General features: G+C 33.5%; 1 protein-coding gene across 1 annotated transcript in view; it reads left to right on the top strand.

The window, feature by feature from the left end:
* Positions 1-15,782, top strand: part of CSMD3 (CUB and Sushi multiple domains 3) — a 668,812-nt gene that overhangs the window by 142,693 nt on the left and 510,337 nt on the right. Inside the window, 1 exon segment of the mRNA XM_068672527.1 lies at positions 8,406-8,600. Within this exon segment, the coding sequence (XP_068528628.1) occupies positions 8,406-8,600 (195 nt within the window).

Below are 15,782 nucleotides of genomic sequence, written 5' to 3'. Positions count from 1 at the left end.
TTGGGAAACCTTTAGCAATGTTCCATCACTGGTACAGTAAAATCTTGATAATCTTGATAATTGAAGATTTCTGTTAGATTCTTTCCGTGTCCATGTCTCTCCTGTACTGGGGGTGCCAGAACTGCACACAGTACTCCAGGCACAGCCTCATCAATGCTGAACAGGGGGCAAGGATCACCTCTCTTGACCTGCTGGTGATACTTTTCCTAATGCATCCAAGAATTTTGCACATTGCTGGCCCACATTCAATTTGGTGTCCACCAGTACTTCTAGGTCCTTTTCTTCAGAGCTGTTTTCCAGCTGGGTGGCCCTCAGTAAACAGTGGTTCCTGGGGCTGTTCCTCCCCATATACAGGACACTGAACTCCTTCTTCTTCTTGAACTTAATGAGATTTTTGTCAGCCCACCTCTCCAGATGGTCCAGGTCCCTCTGAATGGCTGCACAGCCCTCCAGTGAGTCAGCCACTCCACCCCAAACCCAGGGACTTGCTAATGCCCTGTTTGCTCAACTATTCCCTGTCTATTCTTCTTCCAACAAAGGGACCATCTTTGTTCCAGCCTTTCAGTCTGGCCTAAGAGATCTGGGATTCCTGAAGGCTAGTATTGCTGGTAAAGACTGAGTCAAAGAAGGCATTCAGTACCTTGACCTTTTTACTGTTCCTGGTAATCAGATCTCCTGTTTCCTTTTGGAGCAGGCCCATATTTTCCCTAGTCTTCCTTTTGTCATTGAGGTATTTTTAGAAGTTGCCCTTGATGTCCTTGACCAGATTCCATTCTATCTGGGAAATAAGGGTGGCTAATACTTTTAAAACTGTATCTCTGTATGAGCTAAATATGCAGTATTTACTTGTTTGTCATTCTCTTAAGGTAACACCTCAGAAGTGTGTTTGCTGTCAAGATGTCAGATTTAATCCATACCTACTGAAGTTTACAGTCATTATTTTGTTATCATTATCATGTTCTGTTTCTTCAACTGATTTAAACGTGTGTTCAGAACGGTGTATTGCATGCAAAGGGAATGTACAGCAAACCCTGGACCATTTATTGCATTCCATTTGTCATGCTCACAGTTATCAATGTTACTACTGTACTGCAGTTGTCACTTGTTTCCTGCACATAACCTAGACTTTGTTTGTTGTTGTTTGTTTTTGCTGTTCTTGTTCTTTTACTTGTAGAAACATTACATGAATGAAGTTCTAATTTACTTAATGCTTAAAGCGGCATGTTCTTAGAAAACTAAAATATAGTTTTAATGCTATAAATAGAAACAATCATGTGTTGCTTGCAGATAAGTCAAATGCAATGACTGTTTCAACTTAGTTATCATCAAAATCAGACTTGGTATCATCAAAATCTACCTTTAAAGTTCCCTCAGGAGTTTTAAAAGACACTCCTATACTAATCAGTAGATTTATTTCAGGTAAATCAAGTTCCTCTGCCATTTTTTTTATTTTTTTTTTTTCCAGGAAGGTAATTTCAAAGAGAAGAAAAAAGTAAAAATATGCCATTCATTTAAAAATAAGTAAGAAAACATGCAATATTTTTTCACTGTGTTATCTTCAGTGAACAGTAGAGACCCTCAGTCAGGTTACGATTTGCAAAGATATTTGTCTATCAGTGAAGAGCAATTAAGAACAGGAGCAAAATATATATTTTATAAATATATTTTATATATATATAATTGTTTTGTTTTCCTATAGGAAAAGAAGAAATCTTTCTCAGACTTCCTCTTACCTACCTATGTATAGATAGATAGAAGAATGTGACAGTTGACCAATATTAAAAACAAAAAAGAACGAAATTCAGGGAAGTTTTGGTTGTTAGTCACTTCTATTACTGCTGTAAACAACAGTGAATTTCAGAATGGTAACTACTCATTCTGAACTTGTATCTTTAGGTGAACAATGTGTTGAAATCAAGGAATAATCAGTTTTATTTTTTAATTACAACACAGAAGAAACTTGGTTTTTGGAGGAGAGGATTTTTTTCCCATTTACTCTGTTTTTATACATCTTTATTGCTCATATAAGATCTTACAGAGCATTTATTAATGATATCTTTTTCTTCAGTCTTTGATCCATGAATATTTATATAGTTAAAGTGCCATGTAGGTATCTATTAATTGAAGAAAACAAAAACAAAAACCACCAAAAACACAAACCAAGCAAACAAACCTACAATAGCATGCATGAAATCTTTGCTGTTGGATTGGTGAATGTTGTCAATGGGTTCAAAAAGCACCAACATAAATAACATAAATATTAGCAGTAGGCTTCACTTGTAGAAACAGGCAGAACAGACTGTTTTGTTATCCCTGAAGATCTGCACAGAATCCCTGGAAGACTGTTTTCTTCTTTCCTTCCTTCCTTCCTTCCTTCCTTCCTTCCTTCCTTCCTTCCTTCCTTCCTTCCTTCCTTCCTTCCTTCCTTCCTTCCTTCCTTCCTTCCTTCCTTCCTTCCTTCCTTCCTTCCCTCCTTCCTTCCTTCTTTCCTTCCTTCCTTCCTTCCTTCCTTCCTTCCTTCCTTCCTTCCTTCCTTCCTTCCTTCCTTCCTTCCTTCCTTCCTTCCTTCCTTCCTTCCTTTCTTTCTTTCTTTCTTTCTTTCTTTCTTTCTTTTTGCTTTTTACTACTATTAATAAAAAAGTACCTCAAGAACATATAGAAATCTGGATGGATTGTGATAATCCCAGTAGAGCACACAGATTTCTACTAATGCTTAAATTAATTTCAGTTGCCTAATCTATGCATCATCTTTGTTACTAATTTACTTAGTAGCATATGGTATACAAGTGAGACTTCTTTGCGATACAGGATGTAACTGGTGAAATACAAATGTTGTGGGAATTCATAAACTACACATTAAAATATGAAGAACTTGGTTACTATAAAAATGAGAAGAGAGTGAAATGTGAATGTGAAGGTACATAAAAATATCTTTATCTGCCATATCCTTTCCATGAATGTTATAAGGAAAATGCTGTGTGTTATATGTGTAATGAATACTGATGTTTTATGTTCATAATGATATGTACTATTATTGACAGATTGAGTGCAATTTATCATTGCTTGTATTCTGTTAATATATTTGCAATCAGATTGTTTTTTCAGCACTATTTAATTCTTGTGGTTTGTAGCATGCTTTAACTGAATCTCAAAAACTGATATACTATAGACCAGGCAGCATTTTTTAATTGATGAAGAAAAGCTCCCAAGCTTCTAGTGCAACATACCTTTCACTTTTTCCTGAGTGGTATCTCACTGCCATGAACTGCTACATCTCCTGTCACATTTCATGTGCCCATTTTATATTCAGTACTTTTGCCAAATACAATATTATGATTCATCCTAAATTTTGGTGGGATTAAATAGTTATGGGAAAATAATATTATTGTAGGTCAAAAGCCAAACCAAACCAAATCAAAAAGGTATAAATGAATGCAAATCATCTATTTATTCATGACAGCTCAGTCATCTGAAGAGTGTCATAAATTAATCTATCATGGTTTTGTAGAAAGATTAAAAGGCATAAATGGATAGGTAATTCCTAGCAACTTACTTTGGTGGACTTGCACTTATTTTCAGGATGTTTTAAGAATGCTTTCTTAATATGCTTGCTGATCTCAAGAAGTAGCATATGACTGGCTGATATTGATCTTTTCTTTTTCATGTTTTCCTTCATTGTACCCACTCTATTTTTTCTTTTCCTTGGGGTTTCCCTCAGTTTGTAAATTCAAGTTGGCTGGGTATGTATATGTATTTTTCAATTTATACCTGGGAAGACAATAATAATTGGATATCTATTGGATTCATAATATCTATATGGATCAGTGAATTCTTCTCGTCCCATTAAGATCAATAGTTAGAGGACAATTATACATATGTTCAGACCAATGTGAATGAGAACAAAATAAATAAATAAATAAATAAATAAATAAATAAATAAATAAATAATAAAATAAGCAAAATATAAATTTTGAGAAAGAAAATATATTATGGGGTAGAGACTATTAAGTTACTTTTTTAGTGTACATAATCTTTTGAAAACCATTACAAACAAACAAACAAACAAACAAAACATTAGAAGGTCTGATATAATTGAATTTTTGACAACTGAATTTCAATCTACTTCATATTGCTATAAATGTGTCTTCTTTCCCAGTATTTGGGTATGTTGGGATGTATAGTACTCATTACACCCACACACAAACTACGTCACACTTTTGAAATTGGTCTTGACACTTCCATACAGTACTGTTCTCTCTTGTAAGAATATATATATGCATTGGTTTTTGAAAGGCTATCTGTATACAACAGTATTACAGTATTTCCAGTCTTGTAGGCATCTTATTTTTAATACACTGTGTTGCCTTAAATGAAAACAGAGTCTTGAAAGTTGTAAATAAATGAATACATCTTCTGTATCCAGATGTACTTTACAGTTGTAATGTATCTACTAAAAATTGCAAACCCGATTCTTTTTTAGTTCAATGTAAATGAGATTTTGCTTGTCCCACAATGTGCAGATTTGTGATAAGGGACTAAATTAAATGCAATGCCTAGTGAACATGGTTTCCTCTCAGTGTTATTATATGTCCCAACAAAAATAAAAGTTGTTTGGATTTCTAATATTTGCATGATGAATGTGAATATTTGTATAATTTTCTAATAGATAAAATATTTATTTTTAAATAAAAAGTAGATATTAATTACTTTATTAATATACACTTTTTAAATTAAATTAATGATAATTATATGAAGTAGTTTTGCATGAGTTTTTCTCTTTGGTATTTACTGTTTATCATGCTATATTTTTTATATCTAATTAAACAAGATTCTAAGAGTATTATTTCAAAATTAGATTTCATTGTGAGTTAAATTTTAAAGAGCAATGAACATGAAGAGGGTATATTTATTTATTTATTTAGACTTTATTCCTGCTAATTCTTGAATAATTAAATAGTAGAATTTAAGACTGGGGACAGTTGGAAATTCTGTATTCTTCTCAAAATGTCAATTTTCTAAACTAAGAACTTTTGTGTTAATAATTCTGTTTTATTAAAACAAACAAACAAACAAACTCTTGCATAACTTACATAAACTCTCCTTATTTTTTCCAAGCTTCTGGAGACCTCTTACTTTTAATGTTTAATAAATCTCTGATGCTTATCTGGAAGTGTGTGAAAAACAAGCAAACATAAGCTTTTGACCTAATTTGATCTACAATTACATATTACCTGTCTTTACAAATTATATTTCTTGAAGTTTGGTCCATTGGAAGGATTGAAATGATTTCAGAAATATGGAAATGAAAATGGATTCTACTTATCAAAAAAGACAAGACTAATACAGTTATTTGGTGAAAACTAATGCATTTGTATATGTTCTAAATGAATGTACTTGTAGTTGTTCAAACTGAAAATACTCATAGAAGCAATATGTTTTAAATTGTATAGTTTATTATCTACTTTATTATTTAGAATCAGGAACAAAATGACTTGAAGGGCTAGAAGTAGTGATGTACTCCCTAAATTACTTTAATCATATTAAAAGTTCATGGAAAAGGCCCATTATTCTTTTAAAATAAGTCATATAGTAATGTAACAGGAAAACCAGTTTAATTTTAGAAGAAGGTTGATTTTTAATTTGTGCTTTAAGATATTATATCATTTCATAATAATTGTGGTGTTTTCACCCTGATCAACAACTGAACTCTACCACAACCACACTCTTACTTCCCTTCCTCAAAGGAAAAGGGTGAGAAAATAATATGGAAAATGGCTCAAAGGTTGAAATAAAGACAGGGAGATCACTTACCAGTTACCATAAAAAGCAGACTCAGCATAAGATATTCATAGAATTTATTGCCTATTACTAACTATAACAGCAAGAAACTAAATGCAAACTAAGGGACACCTTTGGATAAGATTTGAACACTTGATTATAACAGGTGTCTCCATGGAAACTTAGAAATCTCTATAGTCTTTATACCCTTTAACATGTTTATGCCCTTTAATACATTTATAGCCAGGCTGTGTTATTCATACTTTTGGTATTTGAATGTGTTTTGCAGATTTATCACCAGCAGTCCAACAAATCTGTGTACCTGTTGCTTTAATAAATTGCACTACTTGTTAAATCTGTCTGTGATAGTTCTCACTGAACACAACCAAACTCTTTAAATGTGGCCATGGTAGTTCATGCAATGCGATTAGAGTGAGAATGTGCTACATTATTTTTGAATCTATAATCATGATAGTTCAGTACCCTGAATGCAACTGGACTTATAATAGCTAATTGGGTATACCCTTAACGCAACACCCCACTACCAAAAGCTTGTTGCATAAACCCAGTATAAAAATACACTGCCTTCTTTAGGTAATTTTTGAACAGTAAGAGTAAAGCAAGCAATTTTAGGCAGTGACTGTTAAAGACAACACTAGTCTTTATATTCTTAATTTTGAAGGACTGGGTATCTTTTTGTGGCCTTTTCACATACCACTAAGGAACACAGAAAGATTTAGTCTTCCTGGAGAAAATAAAATAAAAATAAAAACACTGTGTACAGGTGAAGTTTTCAACTTAATTGAATACAACTTTATAAGATAACCAAAAATCACCAGATGATTTTCTAACCTTCATTTTGAAATTGTGTGATGACACTGAATAACTTGAATGGCCTTGGAAACACTTTTTAAGGATTTAAGAGATATCTTAAGGACACAACACACAGCTTGATAAAGCAATAATAAGAACATTTATGTAAGCCTTAAAGAGACCATGATGAGACAGGTCACTATCTTCTTACTTCTGTGTTGTATCCTTGTGCAAGGTAATAAGAATCAAATCCATCTCTATACAGTTTATTATGTTATTATGTTATTATGTAAGAGAAAGAAAGCAATGACAATAATAGCAGCACCATAGCTAATGTTCATATTTAAGTGTTCCTATGTTCATATTCACATGAAAACATGATTGCTACTGCAAGTCTTGGTATTTGTATACACATATATATAGCAATTTTATAGAGACATTTATAGCATACGGAGAGAGACATATATGGTTGTACTGGGTTGCTCCTTTTAACAGCTGTTTTATAGTTATTTTCATGTCTGGTATTAGAAATATAATAATATATCATATTTCTTGGTAGTTCTTGGCAGAGAAGTTGGACAATGTAATACATCTCATGAGCCATACCGCTTATTTTGATAAACACTTCTGCTTTTTTAGTTTAATCAAAATGTACTGTTACAGTTCTAGTTTTTTGTTCTTTTTTTTTTTTTCCATACTATATTTAAATCCATATATATATGTATGTGCATTTACACACACTCATGAGCACATCGGGGATGCAGAGGAACAGTTTAGTTACATAGAACACAGGAAAGGAAGTAAGATAATACATGTATAACCAACTGCTGTTGTCTTGTTTCCTTTCTTTGGTGGATTAGGGAAATTTACAATGCATCCAAGTACAGGTTTACCTGATTTGCCTCTTCCCTTTAAGCATTAGGATTTTAAATACAAGTATTTACAACTTGGTACAAATTTTGAAGAACACAGGCCAGGTAATTATTTCACTCACACTTTTTGCAAAATCTATCTTTTTATGTCTATTAACTAAAGGTCTTCAGTAACAATGGGCATGTGTAGTGTTGTAGTTAAGCAGTTTACACAACAGCCAAAAGAATATACAGTTGAAGTGCAAGCACCACCTGAACTCTAATATATCTGCTCAGTGACAAAACTGTGACTCATTTTTGACTCTCGGTAGTTTAAATCCCTGAATCAGAACAGAAGTAACACAGACCTATGGTATTACATACATTTAAATTAACCAATGCTTTGCTTAGAAATCAGTTACGAACAATATTTCATCACTTTTGTCTCGATATCTAAAACCTAATAAATCATTTAACATTTTTATTATCATGCTGATTTGTTAAAAACTCCCAGTGTTTGCCATTGAATATTTTTTTTTCTTTCTTTGAAATTTGGTTGATTTAGATTTGACATTCTCCAAATCTGTATTACAGTTTTGTTTACTATTCTGCATTTGTACAACTTAAGAGTCATGAAAACATCAAGTTCCTTTGTTTGTTCTTCCTATGTAAGCAATTCTTTGCTAGTGATTAAGAAAAATATATGAGCTTGCCTATAGCTGGGGTTTAAGGAAAACTTTGTGCTTACTTTCATATAAGCACATTCTGCTTTGTATTTGTGGATATATATGCAAATGCTCAATAGACTGAGACAAGGTTTTTCAATGTTAAGAGTTGAAAAATATTCATTAAAATACATTATCTACCCAAAGTTGCGCTAATTTACATTTTCTTTATTTTTCAGCAAAACGCAGTATTGATTTATAAAAATATTGTAAGTAATAATAAATATTTATTCTCTAGAATTACAGAGTAGCTCCTGTGGCAATCCAGGAATTCCACCAAAGGGTATCTTGTACGGTACAAGATTTGATGTTGGGGACAAAATCCGATACAGCTGCGTAACTGGATATATTTTGGATGGCCATCCTCAGCTTACTTGCATAGCTAACTCTGTGAATACTGCATCATGGGACTTCCCTGTTCCTATTTGTAGAGGTAAGATAAATACTACAATGATATTCTCAAATATATAATAATAACACTATGTGTATTAGTTTGAATTACCTAAAATGTCTGTTTAAATTACTAACTTTAACATTGTGATCAAAGAAAAAAATATTTTAGAATATTTTTATCTTTTGCTCATATATATCTATCTATATCTATACATACCTGTTAATTTTTCAGTAAGTATTCCAGTAAAATTGCTCTGAAACATTTGACTCTCTCTTATACAGTTGACAAAAACATTCCATCTGAAATTAGCATTCTGATTTAATAAATAACAACAACAATAACAACCTGTTGAATTAAAACCTGATTAATAAGTACCACAACAATTTAACAAGTTACGGGAAGTGCATATCATATATGGAAATACCATTCTATTCTTTCTTATTCTTGGTGTAAAGCTATGCTTATCCCTGATCTCGAAGAAAATGCAGTTATTACACATAATTTTCTAGTAAAATCATTAATAACTCCTAATTCTTCCATTCCTACAAGACAGAAAATGCTGGCTCATAATGACAAAGATACACAATCAAGGCATAACTACAAATTTTGTTTAAGGAGATGATTATAAAAGATTTGATAGAAAAGTGAATTTGGACAAAACTTAAATTTGTAAGAAAGGTGAAGGTTAAGGAACTTCAGCTTACACCATTGTCCAAATTCTTGATCTGCCAATTATGAAATGAGTTGACATTCAAATTTCACCCTGAAATGAAGATGACAGACTTGAACTTGATGATTCCACTTGTCAATCAATCACCTCAGTCACAATGTTACATAAAATTTCTTTTGATGTATCTCATTCAGGAGAACTTTTGACAGATTTTATTCTTATTCCAAGGGAAATGCACAGCACAACTTTGGAATAATATGCTCCCAAAGTAGTCTTGCGCTTAAAAATAACTCTAACATGTAAGCAGAAGACTATCATATATGAATATAGAAAGTACACATTCTTCTTGATCATGATCATCATCTGTAGGGAAAAACAGAGTTGATAAACTGGAAAGGATTCAGAAAAAGAGGAAGTAAGTTATATTAGGTTTCAAAATTTTCATGTTATCTAGAGACTGAAGGAGATCGCTTTTCACAGTATGTGAAAGAAGATGTGACTTGATTTACTATAGAAAGTCATGCAGAAGGACAACATTGGTTCAGACCAAACAGCTCCCTAGTCTAGACCAACAGCACTGAAGAATCCAAGGAGTATAACCCTGACAATAATAATAATAATTATTATTATTATTATATAAAGTAACAATAATAATAATAAAAATGATGATGATGATAAATAATAATCATTTTATTTTAAAGTAATAATAATAATAACAAAAACAACAACAGCAATAATAAACACTGTGGACATTATTAGTGGTGGTTACTAATTACTGAAATTACACGTAGCAACGTGAAATTTTGATTTAAGTTTTAACATAAGGCTTAATGGCTTGAAGGCTTATTGCACCTGCATACTGTTAGGGAATTTTTGGTCTTATTTCAATTAAAAATGTCACTAATTACGGTAACTCTATGTTTGATATTAGAAACATCTAGCTTTACATTTAATATGGAAACCTTTGTGATTCCATTCTAATAGATATGTCCTAATTTTGTCTAATGCAATTATCTAAACACAGAATTCTGCAGGAGGTTGCTAAAGGTGATTATGCAGTAATGAGCTTCTTATCTCTTTCTCTCTGTTTGCCATGGAGACTTTCTTTGATTAAACACTTATCTGTAAAGAGTTCTTCTGATAAATGTCTTACTGTTCTCTACCAATGGTCATTACATTTAAAACAAGTTTATGGTTTATATCTGATGCATAACACTGATATTTGTATTATTTATGTTCTATATTTTGGGTCTAATTTTATTGAAAGAGAAAAATGTTCTTCATCAAATGCCTTCTTTTTTCTTTACTAGTCTCTGTGGTACCATATTGGAAAATCAGTGCACGTCTAACCGTTGCTTTATTTCACATCCTGTTTCTCAGTGAAGATAGTTCAAATGCACAGATTTTTTCACCTGCCAATTACATGTTCTGACATACATACATATATTTTATTTTCTATTAGAATTAATAGAAATGCAAAAACACCTTATTTAAAAGAAAACAAAATTGGTCAATTATACTGTGCGTAACCTGTGACTAGTTTTTAAAGTCTTCATCCCTGACAAATTAATTTGATAAGGTTGTTTTCAACAGTGAAGCATGACAAAAGATTTAGCATATTACTTTCCATTCCTGAGTTAATGTTGCAGCTTTTAATTTCTCAATAATGCAACAAGGTATGAATAATTTACTGAGGTTAATAAATAAGGGTACACTTATATGCAATATTGTCATTTTATAAAGATTATACTACTTACAAAAAAAAAAAGGGTATTCTGACTTTCATAATTTTAAAACTTTTCCCATTCCAGGGTAAAAATAACTATCATCATATAAGAATTTTCATTCTAAAACTGTTCCTTTAGAATTCAAAATTTTTGAAAAAATTTACAAAGGTTATAGTTTTATGTATATTTTAGTTATAATTCTATTAAAATATTTTCACTGTTGCTTGTGTAGCTGCAAGTTATTTATCACTATTAAACTAAAAAAAAAAAAAATTTGAATTTTTGTCATGAAGTCAGATAGAAATATTGGAACATTGCTCATGGTTAGAATTTTCAGTTCCATATAACAAGATGTATAGACAATATACAAGGCCTGTTTACATGATTGCTGCTCAGTGTTTCGAATTTCTGGAAGCTGTCTTTCTCAAGGATACAGGACGGGTTAATTCTCCATGATGGAGAATTAAAGTATCATTGCTCTTCTCTCAATGAAAGAGCATAGAAAGGAGAAGAGAAAGGGAGGTTCTTCCTTCATATTTAAGAAGCTGTCTTGCTCCTGTGAGAACAATCTTGTGAAGTGGAAAAAGTTAGTGTATTAGTTTTAAAACAAACAGAAACAAACACACAAGCAAATGCAAGCATGACAAAGGTTAGGTGAGCTGGAAATTGAATTTTCCAAAATTCCTACTGCTGCTTTGCAATGTTTTCCAGATAGATGTGTCTATTTATTCATTTATTTTGCTGACAGTTAACAGTATTCATGCTATCTGACTTTAGATTCCATTATTTAGGTAGTTATGTCAAATCTGATTGTTTAAGATAGCCTTCATTATCAATGGACATAAATAGATCCATGTTATTTTAAAATAAAAGTTATCATCTCATAGAACTTTAGACTTCTGCTTAAGGATGGCATAAATTATGCCTGTCACCATACACAGAAAATTACATTTCTTTCATTGGCTATAAATATAGATTAAAATTATAAGTTCAGAATATTCTTAATGTTACTATTCATGAAAATAAATAAATAAATAAATAAATAAAAATCATTCAGGTTACAAGTATTAGTCTTTTCACTTTCACTTTTTCTGCTCTAACAAAGAGTTGTAGAGCATATTTTAACAAGAGGGTCTGTGTATCCACTAGTTTGAATTCACTTGTGTTTTTTTTTGGACAGAAAGTGTTTTGGATATAGTTACCTTTTTTTTACATTGACATAATACATTTCTACTTTTTTGATTGTGAGAGGATTTTTGTTTGTTTGTTTGTTTGTCACTGGTTTCCACTTGAAATTGAGCCACTGACCACAATTCTTTCAGTACAACCATCCAACCAACTCCTTATCAATTGAGGGACCCATCTATCAAATTCATGTCTCTCCATTTTAGAGACAAGGATGTTGTGCAGGATAGTGTCAAATGCTTCGCACAAGTATGGATAGATGATGTCAGTTGCTCATCTTTTCTCCCTCAATGCAGTAACCTCATCCTAGAAGGTCACCAAATTTTTCAGGCATAACTTGTCTTTAATGAAGCCACACTGGGTGTCACCAACCACCTCTCTGTTTTCCACATGCCTTAGCATAGGTTTCATGAGGATCTGGTCTATATTCTTGAATTATGGAATCACAGAATGTCTTGGGTTGGAAGCAACCTTAAAGACTATCTAGTTCCAACCCCCCTGCCACTACACCAGGTTGCTCAAAGCCCCAGCCAGCCTGGCCTTGAACACTTCCAGGGATGGGGCATCCACAACTTCTCTGGGCAACCTGTTCCAGTACCTCACCACCCTCTGAGTGAAGAATTTCCCCCTAACATCTAATCTAAATCTCTCCTCTGTTCATTTAAAACCATTCCCTCTTGTCCTGTCATTATCTAACAGAGCAACTTTTTTACAACACCCCTTTAAGTATGGAAAAGCTGCAATGAAGTGTCCCCACAGCCTTCTTTTCTGCAGGCTGAACATCCACAGCTCTCTCAGCATCTCTTCATAGGAGAGGTGCTCCAGCCCTCTGATTATCTTTGTGGCACAGAGGTGTAACTGGCTGGCCTGTAGCTCCCCAAATATCCCTGTTTTCCCTTTTTAAAAATGGGGGTTATGTGTCACCTGTTTCTAGTCACTGGGAACTTCACTAGACTACCATGATGTTTCAAATATAATGAATAGTGGCTTAGCACCTTCTTCTGCCAGTTCCCTCAAACCTTCGCCTGTATCTCCTCATGTCCTGTGGACATGCATACATTCATGTGCCTTAGACTGCATCCCTTGGGAGGGAGCCCATGTTGGAGCAAGGGAAGATAACGACCACAAAAAAGCAGCTGAGACAAAGTGTTAGGGACTGACCACAGCCCCCATTTTCCGTTCCCCTGTGCCACTTGGGTAGAGGACGTAGAAGAGGGTGGATGGGGGGGGGAGGAGAGGCATTTTTAGTTTGTTTTTAATTTCTCACTGCTCTGGCTTGTTAATAGTAGACACTAAATTTTATTAATCTCCCTATGCTGAGTCTGTTTTGCCAGTGATTATAATTGTTGAGTAATCTCCCCGTCCTTATCTCAACCCTTGAGCCCTTTCCATCACATTTTCTCCCTCTTTCCCTTTGAGGAGGGGGAGTGAGAGATTGGTTGTGGTAGAACTCAGCTGTCCAGCTGAGTAAAACCGGCACACCACAAGACAAAGTGAAGCAGCTCATAGAGATAGAGTTTGGTTATGGGTGGATACAAATTACTCAGGAGAGACAGGCAGAGAAGATGGAGTGGTGGCACCTGTGTGAAGGCGCAGCTTGGAGTTATGGAGCTGCTCTTGGGGATACAGGAAAGGCTGGCTTGTGGCTCAGGAACAGAGAATAATATGGGTCACACAGGAAGGGTTACCCCGGGTCAGTGTGAGGATAAAATAAAATGAAGTGAGTGTGGGTAAAATGTTCTTTTAACAGCTCAGGGAAGTCTCCAATTGACTCTAATGGGGAACTGTATCCTTTCTGATGAAGTCAACATGGCAGGATGCAAACTAAAGATTTCAGAAGATATTAAGGAATACATATCCATGTCTCACAGCAAGATCTATTCGCAGCAGGTATGGAACGTTGGAAACCAATTAAGCAAATAGAGGATAAGAATTTCTGTGATTCATTGATCAGAACTTACAGTTACAGCATATTCTATTCTGCTCTCTTGGTGGCAAATGTGTCCAGTTATTCACCTAACTGGTTTATGAAGGCTCTTTTAATTTTTGCCCACTTTTAGAATAATGTCCTGGGTTGAGAATGCTGGAATGCTGTCTTGATTAGAGTTTTGTTTGTTTGTTTGTTTGTTTGTTTCAGAATTATTATGAATTAAATGTTGAATTACAGGTAAATGAGCAAGCTTTTATGTTCCTATATCGCCCATGAAATAAAAGCCCTGTGGTAAATCACAAATCTCCAGTCTCCAGGATCTAGACAAACTCCAGGATTACTACTAATCTAGCCAAACTCCCAAATTACTACTGTGTTTATTGATTACAATCTATAAATCTCCAATATAATACATACTGGCCAGAAATACTGTACCAGATTCCAATTTTCTAACTCTATGCAGTAAAAAACTTCAACTATTTCCCCGGTGGGTGAGAACATAGTAAGTCCAGTTGAGATGCTTTCTAAATTTGCACAAATAATTACACTAAAAGCTCTCCTTCTGTCATCCACAGTATTGCACTCTTTCAATTTTTCTAAAGATCTGTCTTCTTTCATAGTTGTTCCAACTTTGCATAAGCGTCAGAAAGACCCACAGTCTACATAGCAAAGTTGCTGGTAATGAACTTTTTCATCATTATTTAGATACATTCTGAACAAGAGCTTGAAACTTGTCAGCAAATCCCAGAATATTAACAGAATGAGCTCATTTCTGGACAGTGTTCGGGTATCTCTGTTATATAAGGGCTTTCAGTTAATGCATCAATATAACACACATAGAAAAATATGTAAAAAAATGAAGATATATATTCATTAAAAACGAACAAATAAGTTTATTTGAGTTAATGATGCCTGTCATACAAATTGTAAATTGAGGAAAGAAGATGGAACTCTGGAACAAAAATACATTTTTTTGAGCTGTGTTCCCCTTCCCCCAGCTATTTATTTAGGGAGTTCTGAAGACAAACTGTTTACGTCTAAGTTTAACATTTGTCATAGCTACCTCCGAAGTTTTCATGTTGTTAGACTACAATTTCAGGTTCATACTAAAACAAACTAAAATAGCAAATGAAGATAAATGAACTGATTAAGTCACAGACGTTTCTAGCAGGTCGGTAAACAGTCAACACATAATTTTCATGGTCTCTTAACAGCTCCCTCCAGCAGCAACATATCTTGGTGCAATACATTTTGTAATACTATAGATGAAAATTTTCAGAAAATAGTTTATAGTATTTATGAACAAGTGAATTAGAACTGTGTAAAGTGAAGCCTTTTGTAGAATCAGAAAACATAACAAAACAAAACAACAACAACAACAAAAGAAAAAGAGTGTTTTGCAGAGCTTGCTAATGAAAGGAAGTATGAAAGTCCATCAAACAATAACACTGAAGTAAAGGCTGCCCCAAAGAAAGCAAGGCAATCCCGTGTTAAGGCATAAGTGTGGAAACAATTTGCAAGTGCCTGAAGAGTTGATATATGCTTTGATTCAGTTCTCAGCTCCACTGTTAGCAGTTTTAGGTCCACTGTGTATAATGGGGAGTTTTTCATACATGGAAAAAAGTCTGACATTTTGGCTACACCTATGTGCATATACAGATGATCCCTCTTACTAAATACGTAGATAAATGCATTAAAATGTGAGTATT

Source organism: Anas acuta, chromosome 2, assembly GCF_963932015.1.
Source record: "Anas acuta chromosome 2, bAnaAcu1.1, whole genome shotgun sequence".
Lineage (NCBI taxonomy): Eukaryota > Metazoa > Chordata > Aves > Anseriformes > Anatidae > Anas > Anas acuta.
The sequence above is the reverse complement of the archived record's forward strand: the minus strand, read 5'-3'. Positions and strand labels throughout refer to the sequence as shown.